The following is a 27,800-nucleotide window of genomic DNA, read 5'->3' on the forward strand; positions in this document are numbered from 1 at the left end:
TTAGATTTAGGTGAAACCCTAGATTTTTATAAAAATGAGATTTTAACCACGAAAATAGTTATGGAATTGGGTAGAAATTATATATTCAAGTTCTTGAGATTATGGGTAACGTTTTCATCCGAAAATTTCCAGAATCCGAGCACGTGGGCCTGGGGTGAATTTTAGGAATTTTACCATTTTGGATAGAGTAATTTAATTAATAGATGAACATATATTAATTATTTTATATAACTTTTGGATAGTTTCGGATTTTTCGGCATTGAGTCGAGAATTTTACGCGACGCGATAATCGGAAAGTGGACTTTGAGACGAGGTAAGTCTCTTGTCTAATCTTGTGAGGGGAAAATTACCCCATAGGGATTAAATTGAATAATTGTTGCTAATTGCGGGGGCTACGTACGCACGAGGTGACGAGAGTCCGTGCGTAGCTACTATTAATGCTAAAGTCCGGGTAGTTTAGAACTCAAAGCATGAATTACTTGTGTAAATTATATTCTTTATTTAATTAATATTAATTGACATATATGAATATATTGTGAATTGTTAGATAAAGATATTAAATGATGAAAATCTCAAATGCTTGATTTTCTGTTCAATTAACTAATTGATTAAAGAAATTGTTCTTCCTCCCGAATTTATCTTATAATAAATATACTCTTCTTCTGGAGGCACATAAGAAAATGTCCTCCTTTCTTGTGGAGCGGGCCGAACGCCTCGGCAGGATAGATGCATCTATGGATCGCACTGCACGTCCCTCGGCAGTGTACACAACAATATGGATCGGGTCGTACGTCCTCCGCAGAAATCGTGCTTAATAATAATAATTACACGATACTTTAATGGTTATTTCAGCTTGCGAAGCTAATTGATAAATTGGAAAACCCTTGGAATTTAATGAATTATTATTCTTGCTTGTTAAAGAATTAATTGTTATTCCGGTAAATGATATTTAATTGATAAATTGGAAATTATTTGAATTGAAGGAATTTAATTAATATACTGAGGATTGTTGCATTTGAAGGAATTTGATTATTTCCGCTGATTAAATAAATTATTTTAAATTTCGTAAATCATGCTGATTTAAATATCCTAGTTATATTTTCATTATTATTATTAACCCATAGTGAGTGTCAAAGTCGGCCATCTCGTCTCTACCACTTCGAGATTAGGCTTGATACTTACTGGGTACACGTTGTTTACGTACTCATACTATACTTGATGCACTTTTTGTGCAGGAACTGAGGCAAGTACTAGTGGGGGACATATCATCTTACACCCACGCTATCCAGGGGCATAGTGGTGAGCTGCCTTTCTGAGTCGTTCTGCAGCTACTAGTTTCTCTCCTTGTATTTTTCATTCTGTCTATTTTATTTCAGACAGTATTTGAGGTTTTGTATAATCTACTAGATGCTCATACACTTGTGACACTAGGTCTTGGCACACACATTTGTAGAATTTGGGTTTTATTATTTTTTTGGTTTTAAATTTTGTCAATATATGCTTAATTTATTAACTTGGCTTGCCTAGCTGTAGTGTTGGGCGCCATCACGACCTATAGGTGAAATTGGGTCGTGACAACATGGTATCAGAGCACTAGGTTCACGTAGGTCGCACAAGGTATTAGTAAGCCTAATAGAGTGTTGCGAATCGGTACGGAGACGTCTATACTTATCTTCGAGAGGCTATAGGGTGTTAGGAAATTACCTTTCTTCATATTCTATCGTGCAATTGATGTAGTTCTAAATATCCTTCTCTTATTCTCTCTCAGATGGTGAGAACGCGCTCAAATGAGGTTCCAGACCAGGGAAGAGCTACTCCCCCAGTTGCTAGAGGCCGAGGTCGAGGCAGAGGGAGGGCTCCAGCCCGTGGTAGAGGGCGAGGATGTCCCAGGACTATTCTAGTTATGCTGCCAGTGGGTCTAGCAGAGAATCTCATTATTGAGGAGTAGGGGCGAGGTGCATGTGGCAGAGCTAGCTCCGGTGGATTTCACATCTGCACCGGGATTCCAGGATGTCATGGGTCTTATGCTGCGGTTCATGGATAATATGATTCAGGCCAGTTTATTTTCGGTAGACCCAGCCACATCTCAGGCGGGCGAGGGAGTATAGACCCCTACCATGCAGGCTCATGGATAGGCAGCTGTTGTATATCAGACCCAGGGTGCACTACCCGTGGGTGGAGCCCAGCCAGTGGCAGCAGCTACACCTGAGCCCAGGCCAGCTGTAGCCGCTGATCCTCAGAAACTATTGGACAGATGGACTAGGCTACATCCTCCTGTCTTTGGGGATGAGCGACATGAGGATCCACAAGATTTCATTGATCGTTGCAGGGACAAACTGCACAACATGAGGATATTGAAATCCCATGGGGTTGATTTCGCTACTTTTCAGCTAGAGGGTAGGGCCGGTAGATGGTGGCAGTCTTATGTTCTTGCCAGATCAGCAGATTCTCCTCCCATGACTTGGGACAGGATCACCCGTCTCTTCCTGGACAGGTATATTCCACCCTTCCAGAGGGAAGAATTGCAGTTTCAGTTTGAGTAGCTCCAGCAGGGTCAGATATCAGTGACCGATTATGAGGCGAGGTTTTCTGAATTATCTCTCCATGCGCTTATGATACTCCCTACTGAGGCGGAGAGAGTATGGAGGTTTGTAGCCGGTTTACATACTGGCATTCAGGCCACTATGGCTCGAGAGGTTGAGGTGGGCACTTCTTATGAACTAGTTGTGGAGATAGCCCGGAGGATTGAGGGTGTGCGTCAGCGGAGCCGAGAGCAGATTATGAGAGATCAGCGGTTCAGGTACTCTGGAGCGTTCAAAGGTGCTCCGTCTGGGGGCAGAGGTCAGTTCGTGAGGGGGAAGTCCAGCAGACCCCCATATCCAGCACCACCACCTCCTCGAGGTGCTCCAGTTCGACCTTATCTCAGTGCTATACCAGAGAGTTCTTACCGCCCACCAACTATTCAGGGTCCTCCCAGTGGGTATTCAGTTCCCCAGGGCCAGACACTTAGTCAGCAGCCCATCGCACCGAAGAGTTGTTACGAGTGCGGGTATCCCAGTCACATGTGGAGATTTTACCCCTGGCTTCGGGATAGACCAGTACAGCAGGGTCAGCAGCCTATGCTTATCGGACAAGTTGCTCCACCAGTAGTCCGACCACCAAGAGGTGGAGGACAGGTGGGTAGGGGTCGTCCTAGAGGTGGAGGTCAGCCAGGCGGAGGCCAACCAGTTGGTGCTCCAGATCGGTTCTATGCTTTTCCGGCTAGACCAGATGCAGAGGCCTCAAATGCTATAATTATAGGTATTATTTCTGTTTGCGGCAAAGATGCCTCAGTATTATTTGATCCAGGATCCACGTATTCATATGTGTCATCTCTATTTGCTCCATTCCTGGGTGTTTCTCGTGAGTCCTTGAGTACTCTTATTTATGTGTCCACTCCTGTAGGCGATTTTGTTATTGTGAACCGGATCTACCGGTTTTGTATTATTACATTCTGTGGTTATGAAACTAGAGAAGATCTCTTATTGCTGGAGATGACCGATTTTGAAATTATTCTGAGTATGGACTGATTATCTCCATATCATGCTATTCTAGATTGTCATGCCAAAACTGTTACCTTAGCTATTCCATCTTTGCCTAGGCTGGAGTGGAAGGGTTCTTCGGTTAGTTCATTTAATCGGGTTATTTCTTTTATAAAGGCTCAACACATGGTTGAGAAGGCTTGTTTGGCTTATCTAGCCTATGTTCGGGATACTACTGTAGAGACTCCGGCTATTGATTCAATGCCTGTAGTTTGGGAGTTCTCCAATGTATTTCTTTCAGATCTACTAGGTATGCCACCTGATCGTGATATTGATTTGGCTCCAGAAACTCAACCTATATCTATCCCACCGTATCGCATGGCTCCGAACGAATTGAAAGAATTAAAAGAACAGCTTGAGGAGTTACTAGCCAAAGGGTTCGTCAGACCGAGTGTATCGCCTTGGGGTGCACCGGTATTATTTGTGAAGAAGAAAGATGGCACAATGCGAATGTGTATTGATTATCGCCAATTGAACAAAGTTACTATTAAGAACAAGTACCCGTTGCCGCATATTGATGATCTATTTGACCAGTTGCAGTGTGCTAGGGTGTTCTCTAAGATCGATTTGAGGTCGGGGTATCATCAGTTAAAGATTCGAGATTCAGATGTTTCGAAAACTGCTTTCCGTACTAGATTTGGTCATTATGAGTTTCTGGTAATGTCTTTCGGTTTAACTAATGCCCCTGCAACATTTATGGATCTGATGAACAGGGTATTCAGGCCATATAGTGATTCATTTGTCATTGTCTTCATTGATGACATTTTGATCTACTCGCGCAGTAAGGAGGAGCATGAGCAGCATATGAGAGTAGTGCTTCAGACATTGCGGGAACAAAAGCTATATGCTAAGTTCTCTAAATGTGAGTTCTGGCTTGAGTCTCTAGCATTTTTGGGACATATTGTATCGGGCGAAGGTATTAAAGTTGATCCCAAAAAGATTGAGGCAGTTCAGAATTGGCATCGTCCCACTTCGGCGACTGAGATCAGGAGTTTTCTGGGTTTAGCAAGTTATTATCGTCGATTCATGGAAGGTTTTTCATCTATTGCAGCATCTTTGACCAAATTAACCCAGAAGGGTGTTCAGTTCTGATGGTCCGATGATTGTGACTCAAGCTTTCATAAGCTCAAGACAACATTAACTACAGCACCAATGTTAGTTTTACCTTCCGGTTCGGGAATGTATACAGTGTATTGCGACGCTTCACGCGTTGGTTTGGGTTGTGTATTAATGCAGGAATGGCGAGTTATTGCATATGCTTCATGTCAGTTGAAGCCCCAAGAAAGAAATTATCCAGTACATGATTTGGAGTTAGCTGCGATTGATCACGCTCTTAAGATTTGGAGGCATTATCTTTATGGGGTGTCCTGTGAAGTTTATACTGATCATCGCAGTTTGCAGCATTTGTTCAAGCAGAGGGACCTAAATTTGAGGCAGCGCATATGGCTGGAGTTACTAAACGATTATGATATTACTATCCTGTATCATCTGGGCAAAGCAAATATGGTTGCAGATGCCTTGAGCAGAAAGGCAGAGAGTATGGGCAGTTTGGCTTTCATTTCAGTAGAGGAAAGTCCATTAGCCTCGGATATTCAGTCCTTGGCTAACAGACTTGTGAGGCTGATATGTCAGAGCCCAGCCGAGTTCTTGCATGTGTTATAACTCAGTCTTCACTATTTGAACAGATCAAGGCTCATCGGTATGATGATCCACACTTGATGGTTCTTTGAGAAATGGTACTACGAGGTGGTGCCAAGGAAGTTACTATTGGAGCGGATGGCGTTCTGCGACTCCAGGATTGTCTATGTGTTCCTAATATGGATGGACTGAGGAAAACGATCATAGAGGAGGCACACAGTTCTCGTTATTCTATTCATCTAGGTGCTACGAAGATGTATTGTGACTTGAGGCAGCATTATTGGTGGCGACGAAAGAAAAAAGGACATAGTTGAGTAAGTAGCTAGGTGTCTAAATTGCCAGCAAGTTAAATATGAGCACCAGAGGCCAGGCGGCCTACTTCAGCAGATGACTATACCATAGTGGAAATGGGAACGAATTACTATAGACTTTGTAGTTGGGTTGCCGCAGACCTTGCGGAAGTTTGATACAGTTTGGGTCATTGTTGACAGGTTGACCAAGCCGACACATTTTATTCCTGTTGTGACTACGTATACTTCAGAGAGGTTGGCCCAGATTTATATTCAGGAGATAGTTTGGTTGCACGGTGTGCCAATTTCTATCATATTAGATAGAGGCCCTCAATTTACTTCACATTTCTAGAGAGTAGTACAGAGCGAATTAGGGACCCGTGTAGAGCTCAGCATATCCTTTCATCCGCAGACCGACAGGCAGTCAGAGCGGACAGTTCAGATTTTGGAGGATATGCTCAGGGCACATGTGATTGACTTTGGAAGTCAGTGGGATCGTTTCCTACCTTTAGCCGAGTTTGCTTATAATAACAGTTACCAATCTAGCATTGAGATGGCTCCATTCGAGGCTTTATATGGCCATCTATGCCGTTCTCATATCGGATGGTTTGAGCCCGGTGAGGCTAAGTTATATGGTACTGATTTGGTAAAGGATGCCTTGGAAAAGGTAAAGTTGATTCAGGAGCGACTTCATACAGCACAGTCCAGGCAGAAGAGTTACGCGGATCAGAAAGCGCGTGATGTATCATTTATGGTAGGTGAAAAAGTTCTCTTGAAGGTTTTGCCGATGAAGGGAATCATGAGATTTGGGAAAAGGGGGAAATTGAGCCCAAGGTTTATATGCCCATTTGAGATGTTGAGACGAGTTGGGGAGGTTGCTTATGAGCTTGCATTGCCTCCCAGTCTATCGGGAGTTCATCCGGTTTTTCATGTATCTATGCTCCGGAAGTATCATTCTGACCTATCACATGTGTTTGACTTCAGCACATTTCAGCTAGATAAGAGTTTGGGTTATGAAGAAGAGCCATTTGCCATTGTTGATAAAAATGTTTGTAAGTTGAGGTACAAGAAGATTTCTGTAGTAAAGGTCCAGTGGAGGGGCCAACCAGTCGAGGAAGTGACTTGGGAGGTCAAGGAGGACATGCAGAGCAAATATCCACACTTATTTAGCACTCCAGGTATTATTCTAAACCCGTTCGAGGACGAACGTTTGTTTAAGAGGTGGAGAATGTAATGACCCAACCAGTCATTTTAACTTTTAGAACCCCATTCCTTAAAATAAAATTTCCCGTATGTGCTTTTAATGATTTATCACTTACGGGGATGGTTGGTTTGGGATTTCGAAGCGTTTGGGTTGAAATCGGAACACATGGTTCCTTAAGTTAACCTTAAAAGGCCAAGTTTAACTTCGGTCAATATTTTTAGAAAACGACCCCGGAATCAGGATTTGACGGTTCCAATAGGTTCGTATGATAATTTTGGACTTGGGCGTATGTCTGAATCGGGTTTTGAAAAATCCGGGAGCATTTTGACGCTTAATAGTAAAACATTAACTATTTGAAGGTTTAAAAATTCCTTAAATTTGGTTTGGAGTAGGATTTTGAGTAGTTGAAGTCCGTTTGGAATTCCTAGTTTGGGAATAGTTCCGTATAGTGATTTAAGACTTGCACTCAAATTTTCGTGTCATTCCGAGTAGTTTAAGTATATTTCGGGGCATTGGAAGTAAATTGAAGAACTTGAAATTTTTAAGTTTAAATCAATTTGGTTTGGGGTATGATTCTTAAATTTTATGTTATTTTACACGTTCCATGAGTTCGAGCGAGTCCGTTTTATTATTTCAAACTTGTTGGTATATTCGGGCGGGGCTCCGGGGGTCCCGAGTGTTAACCGGACGAGGCTCAGACCAATTTCGGACTTGGGAGGAAAATTCTGAAGCTTTCTGCTTCTGGTACGTTCACACCTGCGCTTGGACAGCCGCAAATGCGACCCTCGCAGATGCGAGCTTCAATCGCAGAAGCGGAAGGGGAAGAAAAGGCCTGCCATAGGGATTAAGTTCGCACATGTGCTTGAGACGAGGTAAGTCTCTTGTCTAATCTTGTGAGGAGAAAATTGCCTCATAGGTGATTAAAATTAAATAATTGTTGCTAATTGCGGGGGCTACGTACGCACGAGATGACGAGAGTCTGTGCGTAGCTACTATTAATGCTAAAGTCCGGGTAGTTTAGGACTCAAAGCATGCCTTACTTGTGTAAATTGTATTCTTTGATTTATTTATATTAATTGATATCTATATGAATATATTGTGAATTGTTAGATAAAGATATTAAAGGATGAAAATCTCATAGGCTTGATTGTCTGTTTAAATCAATTAATTGTTAAAAGAAATTATTCTCCTCCCGAATTTACCTTATAATAAATATACTCTCCTTCCGGAGGCACATAAGAAAATATCCTCCTTTCTTGTGGAGCGGGCCGAATGCCTCGGCAGGATAGATGCATCTATGGATCACGCCGCACGTCCCTCGGCAGTGTACAAGACACTCCGGATCGAGCCGTACGTCCTCGACAGAAATCGTTCTTAATAATAATAATTACACGATACTTTAATAGTTATTTCAGCTTGTGAAGGTAATTGATAAATTGAAAAACCCTTGAAATTTAGTGAATTATTATTCTTGCTTGTTAAAGAATTAATTGTTATTCCGGTAAATGATATTTAATTGATAAATTAGAAATTATTTGAATTGAAGGAATTTAATTAATATACTGAGGATTGTTGCATTTGAAGGAATTTGATTACTTCCGCCGATTAAATAAATTATTTTAAATTCCGTAAATCATGCTGATTTAAATATCCTAGTTGTATTTTCATTATTATTATTGACCCATAGTGAGTGTCAAAGTCGGCCATCCCGTCTCTACCACTTCGAGATTAGGCTTGATACTTACTGGGTACACGTTGTTTACGTACTCATACTACACTTGTTGTACTTTTTTGTGCAGGACCCGAGGCAAGTACTAGTGGGGGACATATCATCTTACACCCATGCTATTCAGGTGCATAGTGGTGAGTTGTCTTTCTGAGCCGTTCTGTAGCTACTAGTTTCTCTCCTTGTATTTTTTATTCTGTTTATTTTATTTCAGATAGTATTTGAGGTTTTGTATAATCTACTAGATGCTCATACACTTGTGACACCAGGTCTTGGCACACACATTGGTAGAATTTGGGTTTTATTATTTTCTTGATTTTAAATTTCGTCAATATAGGCTTAATTTATTAACTTGGCTTGCCTAGTTGTAGTGTTGGGCGCCATCACGACCTATATGTGAAAGTGGGTCGTGACATTGACCAAGCTTTTAGGAGGAAAAGAATACTTTTGTGTAGAAACAAAAGTTATTTTAAGAAGTTAAAAAAGTAGTATTTCCCCTGAAGCAGAAGTAAAACCAGTTTTTTATTTTAGCCGTGGCAAAAATGCCCTTAACAAAAAATTAAGTGTACCTAAATGACCCAAACCTAATAATTAGGTACTATAAACTTAATATCCCTAATGTGTAAGTATTTATTTTTACTTTTAGGATAAATTTATAGGATATGTCACTTTTGAGGTGATTAATTATATTTGTTTGAAAGATATTTTGATATATTAAAATCATTAAAATAATAAGGTATATTTTAATTTTATTTTCATTTTTACTTTGATAAAAATGAAAATCCTAATTATACTCTTTCATAATAAATATTTTGAATTATTTATTTACTTAAATAATATTAACTACTGAGTAAAGCTTGACATGACCTTAATCATAATTTGACATTTAAAAATACTTTTTAAAAAGTCTGGCCAAATACAATTAATTTTTTCTCAAAAGTACTTTTCAAATTGATTAGCGAAGCACAAAATTTTTGTCTCCAGCTTTTTTGAAAAACTCTTTTGTTAAAAATACTTTTCAAAATAAGCTAATTTTTTAAGTTTTGTTAAGAGATGTAATAATCCGGCCGGTCATTTTGAGAATTAGTATTTAGTTCAGTGGTTTAAGGTCTCGAACAACTTCGTATTATGTATTATGACTTGCTTATGTGGCGGAGTTCGGTTTTCGGATGAGTCGGGATCAATTTGGTAGAAGGATTCTTATTTTAGAGGCTTAAGTGAAAAGAGTTGACCGGAATTTGATTTTTGTGTAGACGACTCCGCAATGATATTTGGATGATTCTAATAAATCCGTATGGTAATTTTGGACTTAGGCGTGTGTCCGAATTTGGATTTGGAGGTCCGTAGTTTAATATGATACATGTTGGTGAAATTTGGGAAGTTGAAGGTTTGGAAGGTTGAGAGTTTTGACCGGGAGTTGACTTTGTTGATATAGGGTTTATATTTTGATTCCGGGAGTTGGTATAGCTCTGTTGTGTCATTTGGAATATGCATGCAAAATTTGACGTCGTTCCGGGTTGATTTGATATGATTCAGCGCGAGTTGTAGAAGTTGAAAGTTCATAAGTTCATTAAGTTCGATTCGTGGTGCGATTCGTAGTTTTGATGTTGTTTGATGTGACTTGAGGCCTTGAGAAGATGTGCGTTATATTATGGAACTTATTGGTATGTTTGGGTGGGGTCCCCGGGTGTGTTTCAGACGAGTTTTGGATTTGTTTCTATGTTTTTGGCAGGTTTGTTTCTGAAGTGTTGGACCTGTGCATATTGGATCGCAGGTGCGGAGCCGCCTCTGCGTGATTTTGGTTGCTTCTAAGATATGGTGTACGTTCAGTTGTTTCGCTTCTACGGGTGAAGAATAAGAGGTGCACAATCACATCTGCAGGATATTGATCGCAGATGCGAAATAATGTCTCCAGGTGGTCGTCCGCTTCTGCGGAGTTTTGGACGCTTAAGCGGAATCGCAGATGTGAATAGTGGATCGCAAGTGCGATTTCTAGGTTGTAAGTGAAGGACGCAAGTGCAATGATAATGCGAGCTCGCAAGCGCGTTACTTGGTCCGCAAATGCGGAACTCCTGGGCAGCCTCTTCATATATCGAGGGGTTTGGCCATTTTTATCACATTTTGAGTTAGAGGCCTCGGTTTTAGACGATTTTGGAAGGGTTCTTCACATGTTTGACCGGGGTAAGTGTTCTTTACCCGGATTTAATTATATTATGTAATTTCATCTTTGTTTTTAACATTAAATTAGTGATTTGAATGAGAGAAAAATGAGAAATTTTGCAAAAACTTTCAAAAAATGTAAAATGAGGATTTGAAAGTCGATTTGATGTCGAAATTGGATAATTTTGGTATGGTTGGACTCGTATCGGAATGAGTGTTCGGATTTGGTGAACTTTGTTGGGTTCTGAAGTGCGGGCCCGTGGTTGACGTTTAAGTTATTTTTGCTAGATTTGAGCCGTCCAGAGGTTGTTTCACATGAGAAGGTCATTTTAGAGTATCAATTTAGCTTTTTTGAGGTAAGTATCTTGCCTATGTTTGTATGGGGGAACTACCTTTAGGATTTGAGTCGTTGTGCTATTTGTGTCATGTGAAGGCCGTGTATGCGAGGTGACGAGTACGTACTCGGGCTTAATTATAAAAATTTGACCGTGTTAGACTCTTAGGTTTTTATGTTCATTAAAAATAAAGTTGTCTTATCATGTTAAATCCTCTATTTACTAAATTCACCCTTACATGCCTTATTTGGAGTTGATTGATTTATGTTCTACCCTTGTTGCCAAATAAACTCTTATGTGCCTTAATTGAAGTTGTTGAATCTTTTATTGGCATGCTGTCTCTTTCCATAATTGCTTAACCTTATTTGGAGTTTTTGTCATTCCTTCCATTGTTGACTTATCCTTATTTGGAATTATTGTTACCTGCTATCTCTCTTATTGTCGAGTTGTGCTTATTTGGAAACGTTGTTACATGTCATCCCTTCAATTGTTGAGTTGCTTTTATTGGATATCGTCGTTACACATTATCACTTTCCTTGTTAAGTTATTCTTGTTTGAAATAATTATTATGTATTGTGCCTTTCTTTGTGAGCTCGTTCTCCTGTTTGTGAGCTGTTGAGCGAGGGTTGTGCATGGTGTGGTATTGGAATTGATTTGAGGAAATGTTTTGGCATATAGGCACATGGGGTTAAAGTCATTATATTGTGTTGCTATATTTTTGGCACACGTGGTATTGTTGATAGAATTATCAGGATGTTCACACGTGAGTTGTTCGTAGTATTGTTATTATTGATATTTGCACATACGACGTGATAAGGCGGGTTATATATGTGAGTTTGCGCATGTGGCGAGCCAATGCAAGAATAATATTGTTATGCGTGTGTGGCGAGACAAGGCGATCATTTAATATTTTATTGCGCACGTGGCGAGATAAGGTGGGCTATGTCGGGGATGATTTATGATGACTTATGATGGACTGAGGGCATTATTATTGATAACATTTGTGTATGGTGTGCCTACCTTGTATGAGTTATACATTTTATATTTTGTTGTGTTGTTACTTGTTTTCCTTACCTGGTTGACCGGACTTAAACTATGTTCAGCTTACTTTACGACATTATTACCTGTTTGCTCGCTATTGCTCCCTATTGCTCATTGTTGTTTCTAGTGTTCTGTTGTGAGTATTGTTTTGCTATCTTTACCATACTTATCTTCATATTGATATTGTTTCCATGTTATTTTCACATTCATACTTGTACAGGTTATTAACTCTAGTAGGTGTCTTGACTGTCCCTCGTCACTACTCCACCAAGGTTAGTCTTGATACTTATCGGGTACCGCTATGGTGTGTGCTCATGCTATGTTTTCTGCACATTTTTGTGCAGATCCAGGAACTTCGGAGTTGGTTGGTTCTAGTTAGCTGTTCGGGCTTTGCTGTGGAGACTCAAGGTATACTTTCCGTCACGTTCGTAGGCCCCGGTGTCACCTTCTAATTTTTTACTTGTACTTTTTATTTTTATTGCGAAACAGTTGTACTTATGGATTTCCTAGTAAACTCAGTAGAACTTATGACTTGTACTACCGGTTTTGGGATATTGTATTGCACTCGGGATTATTGGTTTACTATAGAAATTTCATTATCATGCTTAATAGTTGTTTCTGTTTAAATTCTGTCATTTAATTCAATAAGTGTTAGGCTTACCTAGTATTAAAGATTAGATGCCATCACGATATCCTACGGAGCGGAAATTGGGATCGTGTCAAAAGATGCCGTAAATCTTAATAGTATTCGATAACTTCTGGTCACACCAAGTTTTACCTGAAATTCTTCTAGAAAAGAGATCTCAAACTTCAGATATGATAATTATTTGATGTTTTTTTGGCCATAGATTTGGGTCTGCATACCGAAATACCTAACACTTATATAAATAACGACCTTCATGTCAGTTTAATCATTTAGATTTCACCTTTACAATCTTAAATTCTATGAGCTATTCGTTGAATGGGCATACTATTAACTTTCATTCTTCACCGTTACAATATTAAATTTCACCTTTACTATCTTAAATTTTACAGAGTTATTCATTGAAGTGGTATGCTATTAACTTTTATATGGTATGTAAGTATACCATATTTCAATCGATTCACAATTTGTGTACTGTGTATACAGTGTAATCCATGTAATAATTTGATTTATAAATTCACTTTGTACACAATCTAATCCATGAAATAATTTGATCTATAAACAATATGTTGTGGTCAGCACATAAAAATATCTGTTTTAAAAGTGTTGGAGCTAAAAATAGTAGTAGGGATCAGCCTGGTTAAGTAACATGCCAACTTGTATTTAGGACCAAATGTAAATTAAGCTACCCGGCTCAACTTGTATATATTAGTTAGTGTATTACAATATACAGACGAATTTTATTTCAGTCTTTACACATTCAATAAAAGATCTTTTTAGAGCTTTTCTCTCTACTATTGTTGCCAAATTAGGGTTCATCAATCTATGGCTTCCCACTGCTGAATCTGAGTGTTAACATGGTATCACAGTTACTACGAGGAACGATCTGAGCTAATCTATTAGTTTTATGGTAGCTGTGTGAAAATTCGGTTATTTTCCGATGGATTAACTCTTCCTTTGTGGGTTTTGCCAATGAATGACAAGTCTTCGACAATTTCTTCTTCCTGCTGAAACCCTAAGTAAATTTCTATGGGTTCGACTTCGACTCTTGTCGACAATTCCATTGGTAGTGATGATACTACTATACATCTTTCTTCCCCTATCGTGGAACTAGGCAAGCTGACATTCTCAATATGCTTTCAATATATGATAGAAATTAGCTAAAGCAATTAAATTAACCGGAGGTTTACATAATAATGGGGTTAAACCCAAAATACAAGTGCGGAATGATGCCTAACATCAGGGTGTCACTAAGTCATAAGCATCTAACAACCAATCTAGAAATAAAGTCTACTACAGTCGGTGCCAAATGCCAGTACAAGAGAGAAAAGATAATAAGAAAGGAGAAACAAGGACTGCGGACGTCGGCAGCTACCATGTAAGTCTTTGATAATTAGCTCGCGTACGAACTCAGCTACCGTCAGAACCGTACACACCTGGATCTATACATGAAGTGCAGGGTGTAACATGAGTACAACCAACTCAGCAAGTAACAGAATTATATATGGAACTGACAAGCAGTGACAAGCTATAAAAATACAGATCATTTCAAAAGTTATCAGTAAAGAGTGAACATGCTTTCAAATCCGGTGGTATAAGTCAAATAAGTTCGAGTTCAAGTAAAACAGATATGAATCTTCTAGAAATTTCACAACAACAACAGATAACAACATAAGTGCAACAATAAATAAAAGCAAGTACATCCTCTCAAGGCAGCAGTCACTCAACTCATCTCAACAACTCATACTCTCGGCTCTCAGCCCTCAATACACACTCTCAATAAGTACCTGCGCTCACTAGGGGTGTACAGACTCTGGAGGGGTTCCTTCAGCCTAAGCACTATATTGTTGCAGTATGAAGCCCGATCCAATCTTGTTGCAGCGTGCAACCCGATCCAATATTATTGCGGTGTGCAATTCGATCAAATATTGTTGCGGCATGGAACCCGATCCATATGCCTCACAACTCACAACTCGACACTTAGGCCCTACTCAGTCACTAACCTCTTCAGCCCCTCGGGCTCACAGAATATCATAATAATCATCACAAACAGAGAATACAACAAGTATCAACAAGAAACGACAGGGAACAAATATATAACACACAAGTAAGAGTGTGATTGAGTACAAGACACCAATTAGCAGTCAATTCAACAAGTATACGACCGCTGCAGGTCTCAACAATGATATCATATGGCCTAGCGGTTGCACAGTGCACCGTAGAACTGGTCTGTGGTCGCATAATGCGCTGCAAACCTGACCTCCAAAATGGCTCATCCCTGCCTCACATTGCCTCTCTGTGCGGCCATTATGTGGTCCGCAGAGTGATTCTGTGACCGCATAGTGAGCCACAAAAACATCCTCTTTTGCCAAAATATTTCCTTTACTCTCTAGTGCATTGTTCGGCCCAAAAAGCCGCAAAATTTCTATAATCCTCAACACGTAAAAGACAATTCGGCACCACGAAATATTATTTTTCCTTTGCTAAATTTTACGGGGCCTTACATCTACGACAATAGAATCCCCCACAGGAGTGGACACGTACACAAGAGCACTCAAACAATAACGAGGCACAACCAGATATGAAGCAATATAGGATGACACGTATGAATAACTTAAGCGTAGATCAAATAGAACTGAAGCATCTCTATGAAAAACTGGAACAACACATGTGATAACGGCATAAGTTGACTCGGCCTCAGGTCTAGCTGGGAATGCATAAAATCGGGGTTGGGCCCCACCACCCCGACCTCTTTCTCTCGGACGACCTCTAGTTGGCTGGCCTCCACCCCTAACGGCCAGACCTCCACCTCTGGCTGCATGACCCCTGCCTCTAGCTAGCTGCGCTGGCGGTGGAGCAACTGGTGCCTCGACCATGGCACGAGAACTCTGTTGTGGCATGCTGCTCAACAATCTTGGACAGAACCTACTAATGTGACCAATACCTCCACACTCAAAACACCCATCCTACTACTGTGGCTGCTGAAGCTGAAGATAACCTGAACGGTTCGGATAACCACGGTGATAGCTCTGGATCAGAAGCGCACTGATAGGAGCTAATGGTGCACTATAGGCTGGTTGCCGAGGATAAGATACATAAGGGCCACGACTACCCGAAGCATTGTGGGATGCCTGAAGCGCCGACCGAAATGGACTAAGAGAATGGCCTCTACCAAAAGTACCCCTTCATCCAGATAAGGCACCACTAAAATCACCGGAATCACGAGGCCTCTTATCAGACACTGGCCCCCTCTCCTGACCACGAACCATCCCGATCCGTTTAGCAATATCTACAACCATCTAGAAAGAAATATCATCTCTAGTCTCCTTGGCCATCTGTAGCCTGATACTGAAAGTGAGCCCATCAATGAATCTCCTCGCCCTATCCCTCTTAGTAGGGAGTAAAATTATGGAATGGCAAGCTAGGTCTACAAATCGAGTCTCGTACTAGGTAACAGTCATACTACCCTACTGAAGATGCTCAAACTACATACGATAATCCTCTCTAAGAGTGAAAGAAATAAACTTCTCTAGAAATAGCTGTGAAAATTGATACCATATAAGTGCATGCAAACCAGCTGGTCTAGTCAACATATAATCTCTCCACCATCTCTTGGCGGAACCAGTCATCTGAAATACTGCAAAGTCGACCGCATTGGTCTCAACTATACCCATATTATGCAACACCTCGTGGCAATAGTCCAAGTAATATGTGGGTCCTCAGAAGTTGCACCGCTGAAATTAATAGGGAAGAGCTTTGTAAACTTATCCAACCACAACAATGCCTCGGAATACATGACGGGCTTATCAATGGTATGTGTCGCAACAACCGGCTAAACTACTCCAACCACATGGGTTGCTAGAGTTTGATATAGGGGAGTCGCCTGCTCCGGGGTGTGAACAGCGGGAGTCTTTGCTCCTTCCCCAGTCCAAGAGATGGCTGATGCCACCAGGAATGCACCGATATGGGCCACACTATCCATAAGGCCCACCAAGCGGACTAGAGCGACCTGAAGCACTAGAGTGGCTATGAATCCCTCTGGGATCTGAGCTAGTCCGACGGGCACGGTCTGAGCTGGGACCTCCTCCTCATGATCAATATGCGGCTGTACTGCAGGTGCTTCTACTCGAGCTCTAGGTTGAACTCTGCCTCTGCCTCGGCCTCTTCCCCTGGTAGTAGCTATCACAGGGGGATCCGGCTTCTGTCTGGCTACATATGTTATGCGTATTCTCACCATCTGCAGGAGAACAAGAATAGAATGGCTCAATCATCAATGATAGAATAAAACCGCACGATAGAGAAGGAAAGAAGTGAATTTCTTTTCCTAAACTCCATAGCCTCTGGAAGATAAGTACAGACGTCTCCGTACCGATCCACCAGACTCTACTAAGCTTGCTCGTGATTCGTGAGACCTAGGCAACCTAGTGCTCTGATACCAACTTGTTACGACATGAAATTCCCACCCTCGGGACCGTGATGGCGCCTAACATTTCACTTGAGAGGTAAGCTAACGTTAGAAGTAGTTATTAACCATTTTTAATAATTCAAATGAAATGAAAACCAATAGGCTAAATAAAATGAATAAAATTAGATAAATCTGATAAACGAAGATATCCAGCTACAAATCCCAGAATTGGTGTCACGAATACACGAGCATCTACAGTACTACAAATAATAGTCTGAATTAAAGCATAACTGTCTGAATCGAAATAAACAGCTAGAGTAATGTAGAAGGGGACTTCAGGGCTGCGAATGATGTGCAGTTGTACTTCAAGTCTCCGTCAAGCACCGGATTTGAGCAATCTACTGGCCGTCGCTAGGACCAACTCCAAAATCTGCACAAGAAGTGCAGAGTGTTATATGAGTAAAACTGACCCCATGTACTCTGTAAGTGCCGATCCTAACCTCGACAAAGTAGTGACGAGGCTAAGTCGGGTCACTTACAATAACATGTATGCTATAATAATAATAATAACAGGGAAGAAAAACTGGAAATGAAGATAAAGTAGTTAATTTATGAAAATGAGCTCAATCCTCGCGACGAGAGAATCCAGAATAGCAGACCTCAAAATATCATATAAAAAGGCTGAAAACTAACATAATAACACAATGACTACAACATATACAATCCATTGCGGCGCGCAACCCGATCCTATCGTACATACACAATCGTCCCTTATTCCACCATAATATCATTTATCAATATCAAGAATCATATATAAAATTCGTTGCGGCGCGCAACCCGATCCCACCATATCATCCATGTCAATGTGCATGTGAAGTCATAAATGTCACAAAACTGTGTATCATGAGAAAATGCATCTATATGGGAGTATTCCGATAAGTTTTGTGATGAAGATATATGTTCAATTCGTGTTTCAAATTCTCTTATCATATTGCATTAATGTCATATTCCTCCCTTATTTGACCGTATCATAATTTTATCAATATCAAGTATTACATTCATAACCGTTGCAGCGCGCAACCCGATCCCATCATATCATCATAATTAATATCAAAATTCTTCCTTATTCCACCATATCACAACCGTTGCAGCGTGCAAGCCGATCTATAAATAATGTCAATAAACGCAATAAATTCAATAGCTCAATTTACAAGGACCTCTACAATTAAGGAATATGAAAGTAAAGCAATAAAGGAACCACATACTAATCAAAAGAATGATACAACTAATATAAAAGCAAAAAAATAAGTCACGTACGTGACAATTAGGGTGTGCAAGTAAGACAATTAAGAAAAGTAGCAATTAATCACAGAGTAATGGAAGGAACGAACAATTCAATACAAGAATAATTAATGACAAGTAACAAAATACGGCATAGAAAGTAGTTAAAACACGTAACAGTTAAGGCATGGAGTGAGATAATTCATGAAATATGAAAAAGACATGGAAACAATCATTTTGACGGAGTATATACAATCGTCACCTCGTATTTACGCCATTACACACGTAATTCACATAACATATAGTTCAAGGGTTCCTAATTCCCTCAAATAAAGGTTAGACCCAACACTTACCTCGTTCCGTAACGAAATCAAAGCTCATCCGGGGCCTTTCCTCTAAAATTTGCCTCCAAATCAATCGAATATAACCAAAATCAACTTAATATCATCAAACAATGCTAGGGAAATCAATTACAATGGATAAAGCTAAGATCTTTACTCTTTTCCTAAAACGTCAACAAGCGTTAACATGTGGCCCGCCCGCTCAAAACCCGAGTCCAATGGTAGACTTCGACTATCCATGACCCCACGAGTTCATATATGTGATTAGTTTTAACATTCGAGTCCAAGTGGACTCTCAAAACTCAATTTCTTTTTTTTTCAAAAACTAGACAAAGGTTCACAAATTTCCACTTTGATTCACATGATTTTGATGTTAAAATCTAAGATAAGTTGATGGAATATGATTAGAAATTGATTAGAATCACTCACCCAAAGTTTGTAGATAAATTCCCTCTTCGAAATCGCCTCTTACCGAGCCTAGGGTTCCAAAATATGAAAATGAAGCTAGAAATCCCATCCCTCGGCTTTTTGTCCAGTCACAAATGTCGTAAATACAAAGAATCCACCGCAAATGCGAGGAATCTCACACCTCAATTGTCATCGCAAATGCAATGATTTGTTTGCAAATGCGAACATGGACAATCCGCAAAAGCGATCCCAGTGATCGCAAATGCGACCAATACCCGGGCCAGGCCATTATCGCAAATGCGATTGGGAGTTCGCTTTCAAACCACTGTGCTCTTCGTAAATGTCATCATGAAGCTCACTAATGCGGCTGTCGCAAATGCGAGATCTGAGCGCCAACAAAAATCTAAACTCCTATGAATTATCTGAAACTCAGCCGAGCCCTCGGGGCTCTAAACCAAACATCAACATAAGTCTAAAATATCATATGAACTCGCTCGCACGATCAAAACACCAAAATAATACCTAGAACTACGAATCGTACATCAAAATGTATGAAATTTTAAAGGAAACTCAATAACATGCAAATTTACAACCGGACGTCTGAATCACGTCAAATCAACTTTGTTTTGCACCAAATTTTGTAGATAAGTCGTAAATGAACCTATTCCAACTTTCGGAACAGAAATCGAAATCCGATTGAAACAAAGTCAACGTACGGTCATACTTAGGAATTCGTTTAGCCTTCAAATTACTAGTTTTCAATAAATTATATTAAATCAACTTATGGATTTTTGAATTTGATTTCGGGCATACGCCCAATTTCCTAATCACGATATGGACCCACCGGGACCGTCAAAATACTTATCCGGGTCAATTTGCATAAAATATTAACCGTAGTCAACTCAAATTAGTTTTAAGGCAAAATTTTACATTTTCTTAAATTTTCCACATAAAAACTTTCTAGAACAACACATGGAGTGCGCACGCAAATCAAAAAAATACTAAACGGCGCTAGTCGAGGTCTTGGAATACAGAAATAAAAGCTAAAACTCTAAGTAACCTATCGGGTATTAACCGTAGTCAACTCAAATTAGTTTAAAGGCAAAATTTCATATTTTCTTAAATTTTCCACATAAAAACTTGCCGGAACAAGACATGTAGTGCGCACGTAAATCAAAAAATACTAAACGGAGCTAGTCGAGGTCTTGGAACACAGAAATAAAAGCTAAAACTCAAAGTGACCTATTGGGTCATCACATCTTATTACTTGGTGGTTGTCCCGTCTCCTAGAAATCTAAGAAGCAACCCACCATAGCACTATCTTCTGGAGAGGCGGAGTATAGGGCCCTCAGAATGTTTGTAGCTGAAATTACTTGGTTCGTTTGTTTGTTGGGAGAACTTTGTATTGATAATCTTTGTCCAGTGACAATCATGCTGTTGTTCACATAGCCAAGAATCTTATTTTTCACGAGCGTACGAAAGCACATCGAGGTGGATTGTCACTTCATTCGGAATACATTAGTTGTTGGTCTTATTTCTCTTCACTCTTTTTTTATTTCTACTCAACCTATCGATATTTTTACTAAATCCTTACTTGGTGTGCAACAACAGGGATTCATTGCCAAGCTTGGAATGGCCCGCCCTTCCAACTTGAGGGGGGTGTTGGAGCTGAAAATTGTAGTAGGGACCAGCCTTGTAAAGTAACAGGACCAACTACTGTTGCCAAATTAGGGTTTATCGATTTATGGCTTCTCACTGTTGAACCTGAGTGTTAACAAAAAGCATTAACTGTGGATTTTATTTAAAACTGAGATATTGTTACTGATATGGTTTTATGTAATTTCAAGATATGATAAGTTAGTTCCTCACTTAATTTTCTTTTGTCTGTCATATCAAAACCTAATTAAAAGAGAAATGTTTCAACGTAGAATTAGAGTGGTGGATAAACCGAACAAGTAGAGGTACGTATTTTCCAAGTTAGACTCATTCTCATGGTCATGGGTCACACTTGACTTTTTCGGTGTGCCGTATAATTCCAATAAAATAAGCATGGAGTATTTTTAGTCTCTGAATGAGAAATAGAGCCAAACATGTCTGTTGTTTTATTGAAATTCCGGCCTATATAGAAAGAAATTTGCCAAATTGGTTGAAATATTGTTGCATATAAGTTCTGCATATATATATATATATATATATATATATATATATATATGCTTGTCCAATGTTTGGTGTTGTGAGAACTCATTTGAAACTTTTAGCCTTTGCTTCGAGAGAGGTCAAATATGAGAATACATGCTTATTTACATTAGAGTTAAAAGAATTTTGGTACAATCATTATATTGAACTTGCTTTATATTTTAGGTCTCTAATCTCATCAATTATTATGAAGAGCTAGTTGTAATTATATATCTTTTAGGTGACAGAATCAAGATAGAAGTTAAAATAGACATAGTCAAGCACTTCTGAAAGCGGACTAGAAAATATTATAAATATTCTTGCAATAAACTATACATGGAATAATGAGAAGGATATCTATGTCAGCATTAATCGTGTTCATAGAAACCCGAAAAATCGAACCAAACCGACTAAAAAAACCGATACTTTTTCGGTTTGGTTTGGTTTTGGTTTTGAATTTTAAAAACCGACCAAATTTGGTTTGGTTTTGGTTTTAATCAAAAAATAACCGAAAAAACCGAATCAAACAGAATATAGAAGTAACTATTTAAAATTTATTATTATACCTATATATATGTATATTTTTATACAAAGTTTCTAAAATTCTATATTACATTTTAATAGTTTGCACTTTTAGTCTAGTTTTTTGCTATTATAATAATCTAGTTCTTTGCCTTTACATTCTAGTTTATTTGATTAGTAGTTTTCTTTTGTTGAGTACAAGAATTTATTTCATGTTAAAAATAATTTATTTTTAATTGAGTCCTAAAATTATTCATCACTATTTGGTTCAATTATCAACAATATATCTTGGTAAATGTTATGTTGAAAATGTAGTCGCGAGAATATGTATTTGGTAGTGTATATCTCATATTTAAGGAAAAACCGATAAATAACCGAAAAAACCGAATAACCGACATACACCGACTTACTTAGTTTGGTTTCTTTTTAGAAAAAAACCGCTCCAAACCGAACCACGAACACCCCTATTACCAGCTATGTCGACAGAGTAAATTAACTGGTGGTACAAGTTAAATTTGGTAATTTAATTAACTGGAACATTAGATTCATTTTTTCTAAGAAGGTAGTGCACAACAACCAGCTTTTAGTTAACCCCAGTTGTATATACTCTAATAATTCTTAGAATATCGGCTAACCAAAACTCAAAGCTCGTCGCAGAGTTTTCACATTCGAAAAGTCAAATATTACTAAAACTCAACTAGTTGTAACAGTAGAAAAGGGAAGATAAAGGATTAGAGTTACACTCAAATGGCTGCATTTCAGCATGCACAAAATTTAAATTTGACGGGTTTAAATTTTAAGTTCTTAACATTAAGTAGGTGCTTGGACATAAAAATTATAATTTTTCAAAAAAGTAGTATTTGGAGTTATGTTAAAAAATGGTATTGAATTTGAAATTATGTTTGGACATGCATTTTACTTGAAAAAATGTTGCAGTTTTGTGAGTGGTTAAAAAAATAAATTTTTTGAAAAAGTGGTCTTTGAAAAACTCATTTTCCAAGTTTTTTCAAAAACTTCCAAAATTTCATGACAAACACATTTTTGAAAAAAAGGAAGAATCTTTTATGAACAAACGGGGTCTAAATCTATTACACTTTATTCCACATTCGGCATTTTGTAATTAAGATTCTAGTAACTTTCACATATATATATTTATATTTATGTTTCGTGTTAAAAATATTAAGTTCAATTAAAACCATTAAATATATACTGCATTCTGATTAGATGTGAGGTTTTAATCACACCTAAATTCTATCCTCTTCTATTTACTCACCATTTATTATTCATGAGCCTATCCCCTCAATGCAAGCTTCAATCTTCAATCATCGTGTATACTATCAATTTCTTACGTTTTATCATGATCAATATATAATTTAAATTATATATGCATTAATAATATAAAACATATCACAATCATGTCGTGTCATGTAAGATAATTAAATTTATATACTAATTATTAATTTGTAGTCTGATAAAATATAATAATTGACCTATTATAGTAAGTTAAACTATATTGATCCATCGTGAAAAATATCTTTACATATCACCGCTGTATAGAGCTTAAATTCTTCAAAAATAAAAATAAAAATAGTTTTTCACTTACGTCATATTTTCTTTTTATGATGTCGTTCGTTTCCCAGCCGGCTCCCTCGTCTTTCTATCTTATTTCATTTTTGATTTTCCTTTATTTCCCTGGACTTATAAATATGCCCTTTCTTCACTCCAAGTTAAATCATCCCAACTATTCTCCCCTCATATTTTTAGCACGTAAAACATTACACCAAATAGTAACAGGAAAACAAATGGAGTCCAGTGACACAACTGTGACCACCATAACTTCACCGATATCTTCTCGCTCTGTCTCGCCGTCGTCAGCTTCCCCTCGTAATTCTCCGCCTCCGCCGCAAGTAGCGATCGTAAGCCCTTGTGCCGCCTGTAAAATCTTGCGGCGGAGGTGCGCCGAGAAATGTGTGTTGGCTCCTTATTTTCCTCCCAATGATCCCATCAAGTTCACTACTGCACATCGCGTCTTTGGTGCCAGCAATATTATCAAGTTCTTGCAGGTATATATCTACCACAGTCACTTTTTCCGCCATTTTCTCTGTATTAGGTTAAATTCCCACTTAGCTTCGCAATATAATTGGATGACATGATGTCAAACAGTGTTGGAGATAGAAGCCCATATATGGGATCGACTGTATCCATTAGTTTTCGCTTAAAAAATATATTTATATTAAAACATTATTAATTAAATAAGCATTAAATTTAGAAATTCAGTTATTAACACTGAATTGTGGTTCTAAAATTTAGAATCCATAAATTAAATTGAAATCCTAAGCACCACCTTAATGTCAAGTTATGTTATTATATACTATGTTCAAACATTATTGCCATGCACAATTAGTTTAATTATTTTTTACGAAAATATCTATGTATACACCAGATTAGTTTTAAGAATTTATGATAAACGTATTATATAAAGCAAGTTATATATTATGTATGTCTTTTGGCATTCGATTCGTATTATCTATCTTTTTAGGGTTTTTGTTTTCACATTCCTTAAGAAAGTTACTTGATAGTCAATCTTAAGAATATTTTGTCTAAACTACTATCTCTCTCTTAAAATCACACTACGTAACACTCTAATATAGGAAAAAGTGAGGATAGATATAAAAAAGAGAGCAATAAGTGACTTTTTATTTTTTTTAAACATCAAATATTTTGAAACAAATTTAATTTACCAAACTGACTGAGATTTCGAATCATAGTTAGTATTCCTTTTGTTATTTACTCCCTTTTTCTATAGTTGATTAGGTAAAATCAAGCTTTTCTTGTAGAAGTGAAAGTATGGAAATACAGGAAAATGTCTACTCCTATGTTTTAGCAAAGTTGTATTGAATGCGTCGACAGCCAATTTGGCCGTAGTATTTAAGGTGGCTTCTAGTTGCAATTTGAGAAGTGAGAGTCCTAGGCTTATTAATTGTAACAGTCATAAAATTTTAATAATGAAATTCAAATGTTGTCCTTAAGTAAGGGAGGGAATTGATTTTCAAGTTTACATGCATTTCCAATGATTTGGACATTAACCAAAAAAATAAATGCTTTGGACAAACATACTATAATGGCAACAACCACATCTCTTCTCTTTATTTATTCCATGTAGCTACAGTTCACTTTCTTTTTTCTAAATTTCTACATTGACTTCCCTTACTTTTGGAGAACATAATGGCTCATTGATACTAACTACTCATGACTTCTTGTGTCAAAGTAATCAAAACTATATTCTCTTTCTTACAGACATAATTCCACCGGTTATGTTGACAAGTGTTATTAAATGATGTCGAACAAATCATTTTCACTAATTCACTAAAATCATGAGGACTTATCTTATATCTATTGACAATAAAAATAAAGTTTTATTCAATCAGTGCAATTTAACATACAGTAAATTTAGACTTGTCTTATTTTTTAAGTTATCACTGATAATGGCATTTACATTTTTGTTACCTTTAAAATGAAGCGTCAATAACATTTTGGTTAATTTTGGTCAGGAACTGCCGGAATTTCAAAGAGCAGATGCAGTGAGCAGTATGGTATATGAAGCCAATGCAAGACTGAGGGATCCTGTATATGGCTGTGCAGGAGCAATTTGTCATCTACAAAAGCAAGTGAATGAGCTCCAAGTACAATTGGCTAAGGCACAAGCTGAGATTGTCAACATGCAATGTGAACAAGCTAACCTTATGGCCCTTATTTGCATGGAAATGACACAATCTCCACAAGCATCACCACAACATTATTCCTTGGGCCATCTCACTAATATAACATATGGTAGTTCACAAAGCAACATGACCTTCCTTGATGATAACAGTTTTGGATCTTTTTCAGAGACTCTTTGGACATGATTAATGAAATACCATCACAAGTACGGCCGGCTTATATATATATATATTTGAACGAAAATATCGTGTCATTGAGCGGAGCCTGGAAGAAGATATGTTCATCTGATTGAAGCTGTAATATCTGTACTGTCAAATTAGAGGGTTCTAATTGACTCCTAGTTGAGGATTTTCACCAAGTTAATGTTAAGGGAACAGTGAAAATTTTACCTAAATAAAGTTGATGTAACTTATTTTAGTGGAACCAAAACTAATATATCATATAGTATGAATCAGATCTTTAAGATTTGAGTCTATGTTAGATAAATAATTTTCTTTATTTTCTAATGGATATGAATTATGCTAAAGCAAATTAAGTTGACGGGCCCTGCCCCCGCCATAGTTGATAATGACAAGATGTTATTACTCTAATGTTTTTTTTTTCTTTTCTTCTAATATGAGCTAGTCCTTTCCTAGTGCTCAATATTGAATCTAATATAAATAGGCCAAACTTTTTGGTCACCTAATGATTTTACTACGAAATATCAAAAGTTGATTCATTTGACTATTATCTTCGCCACTATTCCATGTGAATTCCCTTTCAAATGAAGGCTTTTGACTCTCTAGTCTTTGGTCCTGAATGCTTTAAATTTCAAATCTATTGTCCCTATCCAGTTTTCAGACATGAAATGCTTTCTCCCGTCTCATGAGTTACCCAACAATGTCTTTTCACACACAACCTGTGTTGGGCGCGTCTGCAAAGCCATTTTTCCTCTTATGGAAAAAGAATTCTTGAAGGTTTGTTAAACAACTTATTTAGAATTATGATATCCTTTTTCTTATGTTTCCTTAGGCCCAATTGTAGTTTGAAGAGAAAAAGGATATAGTGATACTAGATGGTGTGCCCATGCTGTGTACTGTAGGGAAATGACACCCGAAAAATAATAACAATATTACAATAATATTACTTGTGAGCAGAATTACACGAATTGGCTTGAGTCGTGCTAGGCACTGTCCTAAGAAACTATTTCAGCAATGTAAAATGTTTTTCCAGGATTAAGCAAGCCTACCTTCATTTATTTAGAGGATACATGAATCAACAAAATTAAATAATGCCAGCAAGTTTGGAATGATGAAATAAACACAGGTTATAAAAGAAATTGGAACACACAAAAAGCTAGGCGTAATTGAGAATGAGAAAGCTTGTAGTGATGATTACTAATCATTAGCAATCATGAGAGAACAAAATATTTGCTGGTGTCTTCGGATGGTATAGGAAGTGGGTATTTATAGTTGTAAGAATTGTGTAAGAAAATGACAAGTGTTCATCTACTTGTCAAAAATATTTCATGCAAAGAGATATTTGGTAGGGGCTCTATACACTTGGCCATAACATCAAGGAGATCAAGCCACATAACTATTTATTTATTCCATCTCTCAGCAGCTGCTTTATGACATAATGTCTCAATTTTATGTGTCTACTTTTATAATTATAAGATCTATTCTTTGCTATAGCTATTGCCGCTTGAAAATCACAATGTATAGACACATGAGGCAATACGTCCTTTATTAAAGGGATATTAGTTAAGAAGTTTCTTAGCTACTCAGCCTTAGAACCAGATAACTCCAGAGCTACAAACTCTGTTTTCATAGTCGATCTAGTTATGATCGTCTGTTTAGCTGATTTTCACGATATTGCACCACCACCAAGGGTGAATACAAAGCCACTAGTGGATTTGGTCTCATCTGATTCAGAGATCCAGTTTACATCACTGTACCCTTCTAAAATATAAGGAAAATCACTATATATGATACCATAATTCATGGTTCCTCTCAAATATTTTATTAGTTTAACTAATGTAGACCAATGCTCTCTATTGGGATTATGAGTATATCTACTCAGTCTACACACAACATAGGCTATATTCGGCATTGTAAAATTCATTAAATGCATTAGACTCCCAACAATCTGAGCATATTTAGACTGAGTAATTGGGTCACCATTATTCTTTTTCAACTGAGAGTTTGCATCAAAAGGAGTGCTTACAAGTGTGATATTAAAATATTCAAACTTCTATAGAAGTCTCTCAACATAATATCCTTGTGATAACATTATGCCATCTTCACTACTTATAACTTTAACTCCCAATATTTTAATTACTTCACCTAGAT

At 37.9% G+C, this 27,800-nt stretch overlaps 1 protein-coding gene across 1 annotated transcript; it reads left to right on the plus strand.

Moving 5' to 3' along the window:
- The first annotated feature begins 23,475 nt into the window (after positions 1–23,475).
- Positions 23,476–26,053, plus strand: LOC107826986 (LOB domain-containing protein 1-like). The gene is made up of 2 exons (XM_016654032.2): positions 23,476–23,813; positions 25,302–26,053. Exons 1-2 carry the CDS (start codon positions 23,553–23,555, stop codon positions 25,653–25,655), a joined length of 615 nt encoding a protein of 204 aa, XP_016509518.1. The 5' UTR covers positions 23,476–23,552; the 3' UTR covers positions 25,656–26,053.
- The last annotated feature ends 1,747 nt before the right edge of the window (positions 26,054–27,800 follow it).

Source organism: Nicotiana tabacum, chromosome 17 (assembly GCF_000715075.1).
Source record: "Nicotiana tabacum cultivar K326 chromosome 17, ASM71507v2, whole genome shotgun sequence".
In the NCBI taxonomy this organism is placed as follows: Eukaryota; Viridiplantae; Streptophyta; class Magnoliopsida; order Solanales; family Solanaceae; genus Nicotiana; species Nicotiana tabacum.

What these genes read in the sequence shown, in the direction of transcription:
- LOC107826986 (XM_016654032.2), top strand. Translation starts at nt 23,553, where the DNA reads ATGGAGTCCAGTGACACAACTGTGACCACCATAACTTCACCGATATCT. An exon ending in ATATTATCAAGTTCTTGCAG is followed by an intron (nt 23,814 to 25,301) that starts GTATATATCTAC and finishes AATTTTGGTCAG; the next exon opens with GAACTGCCGGAATTTCAAAG.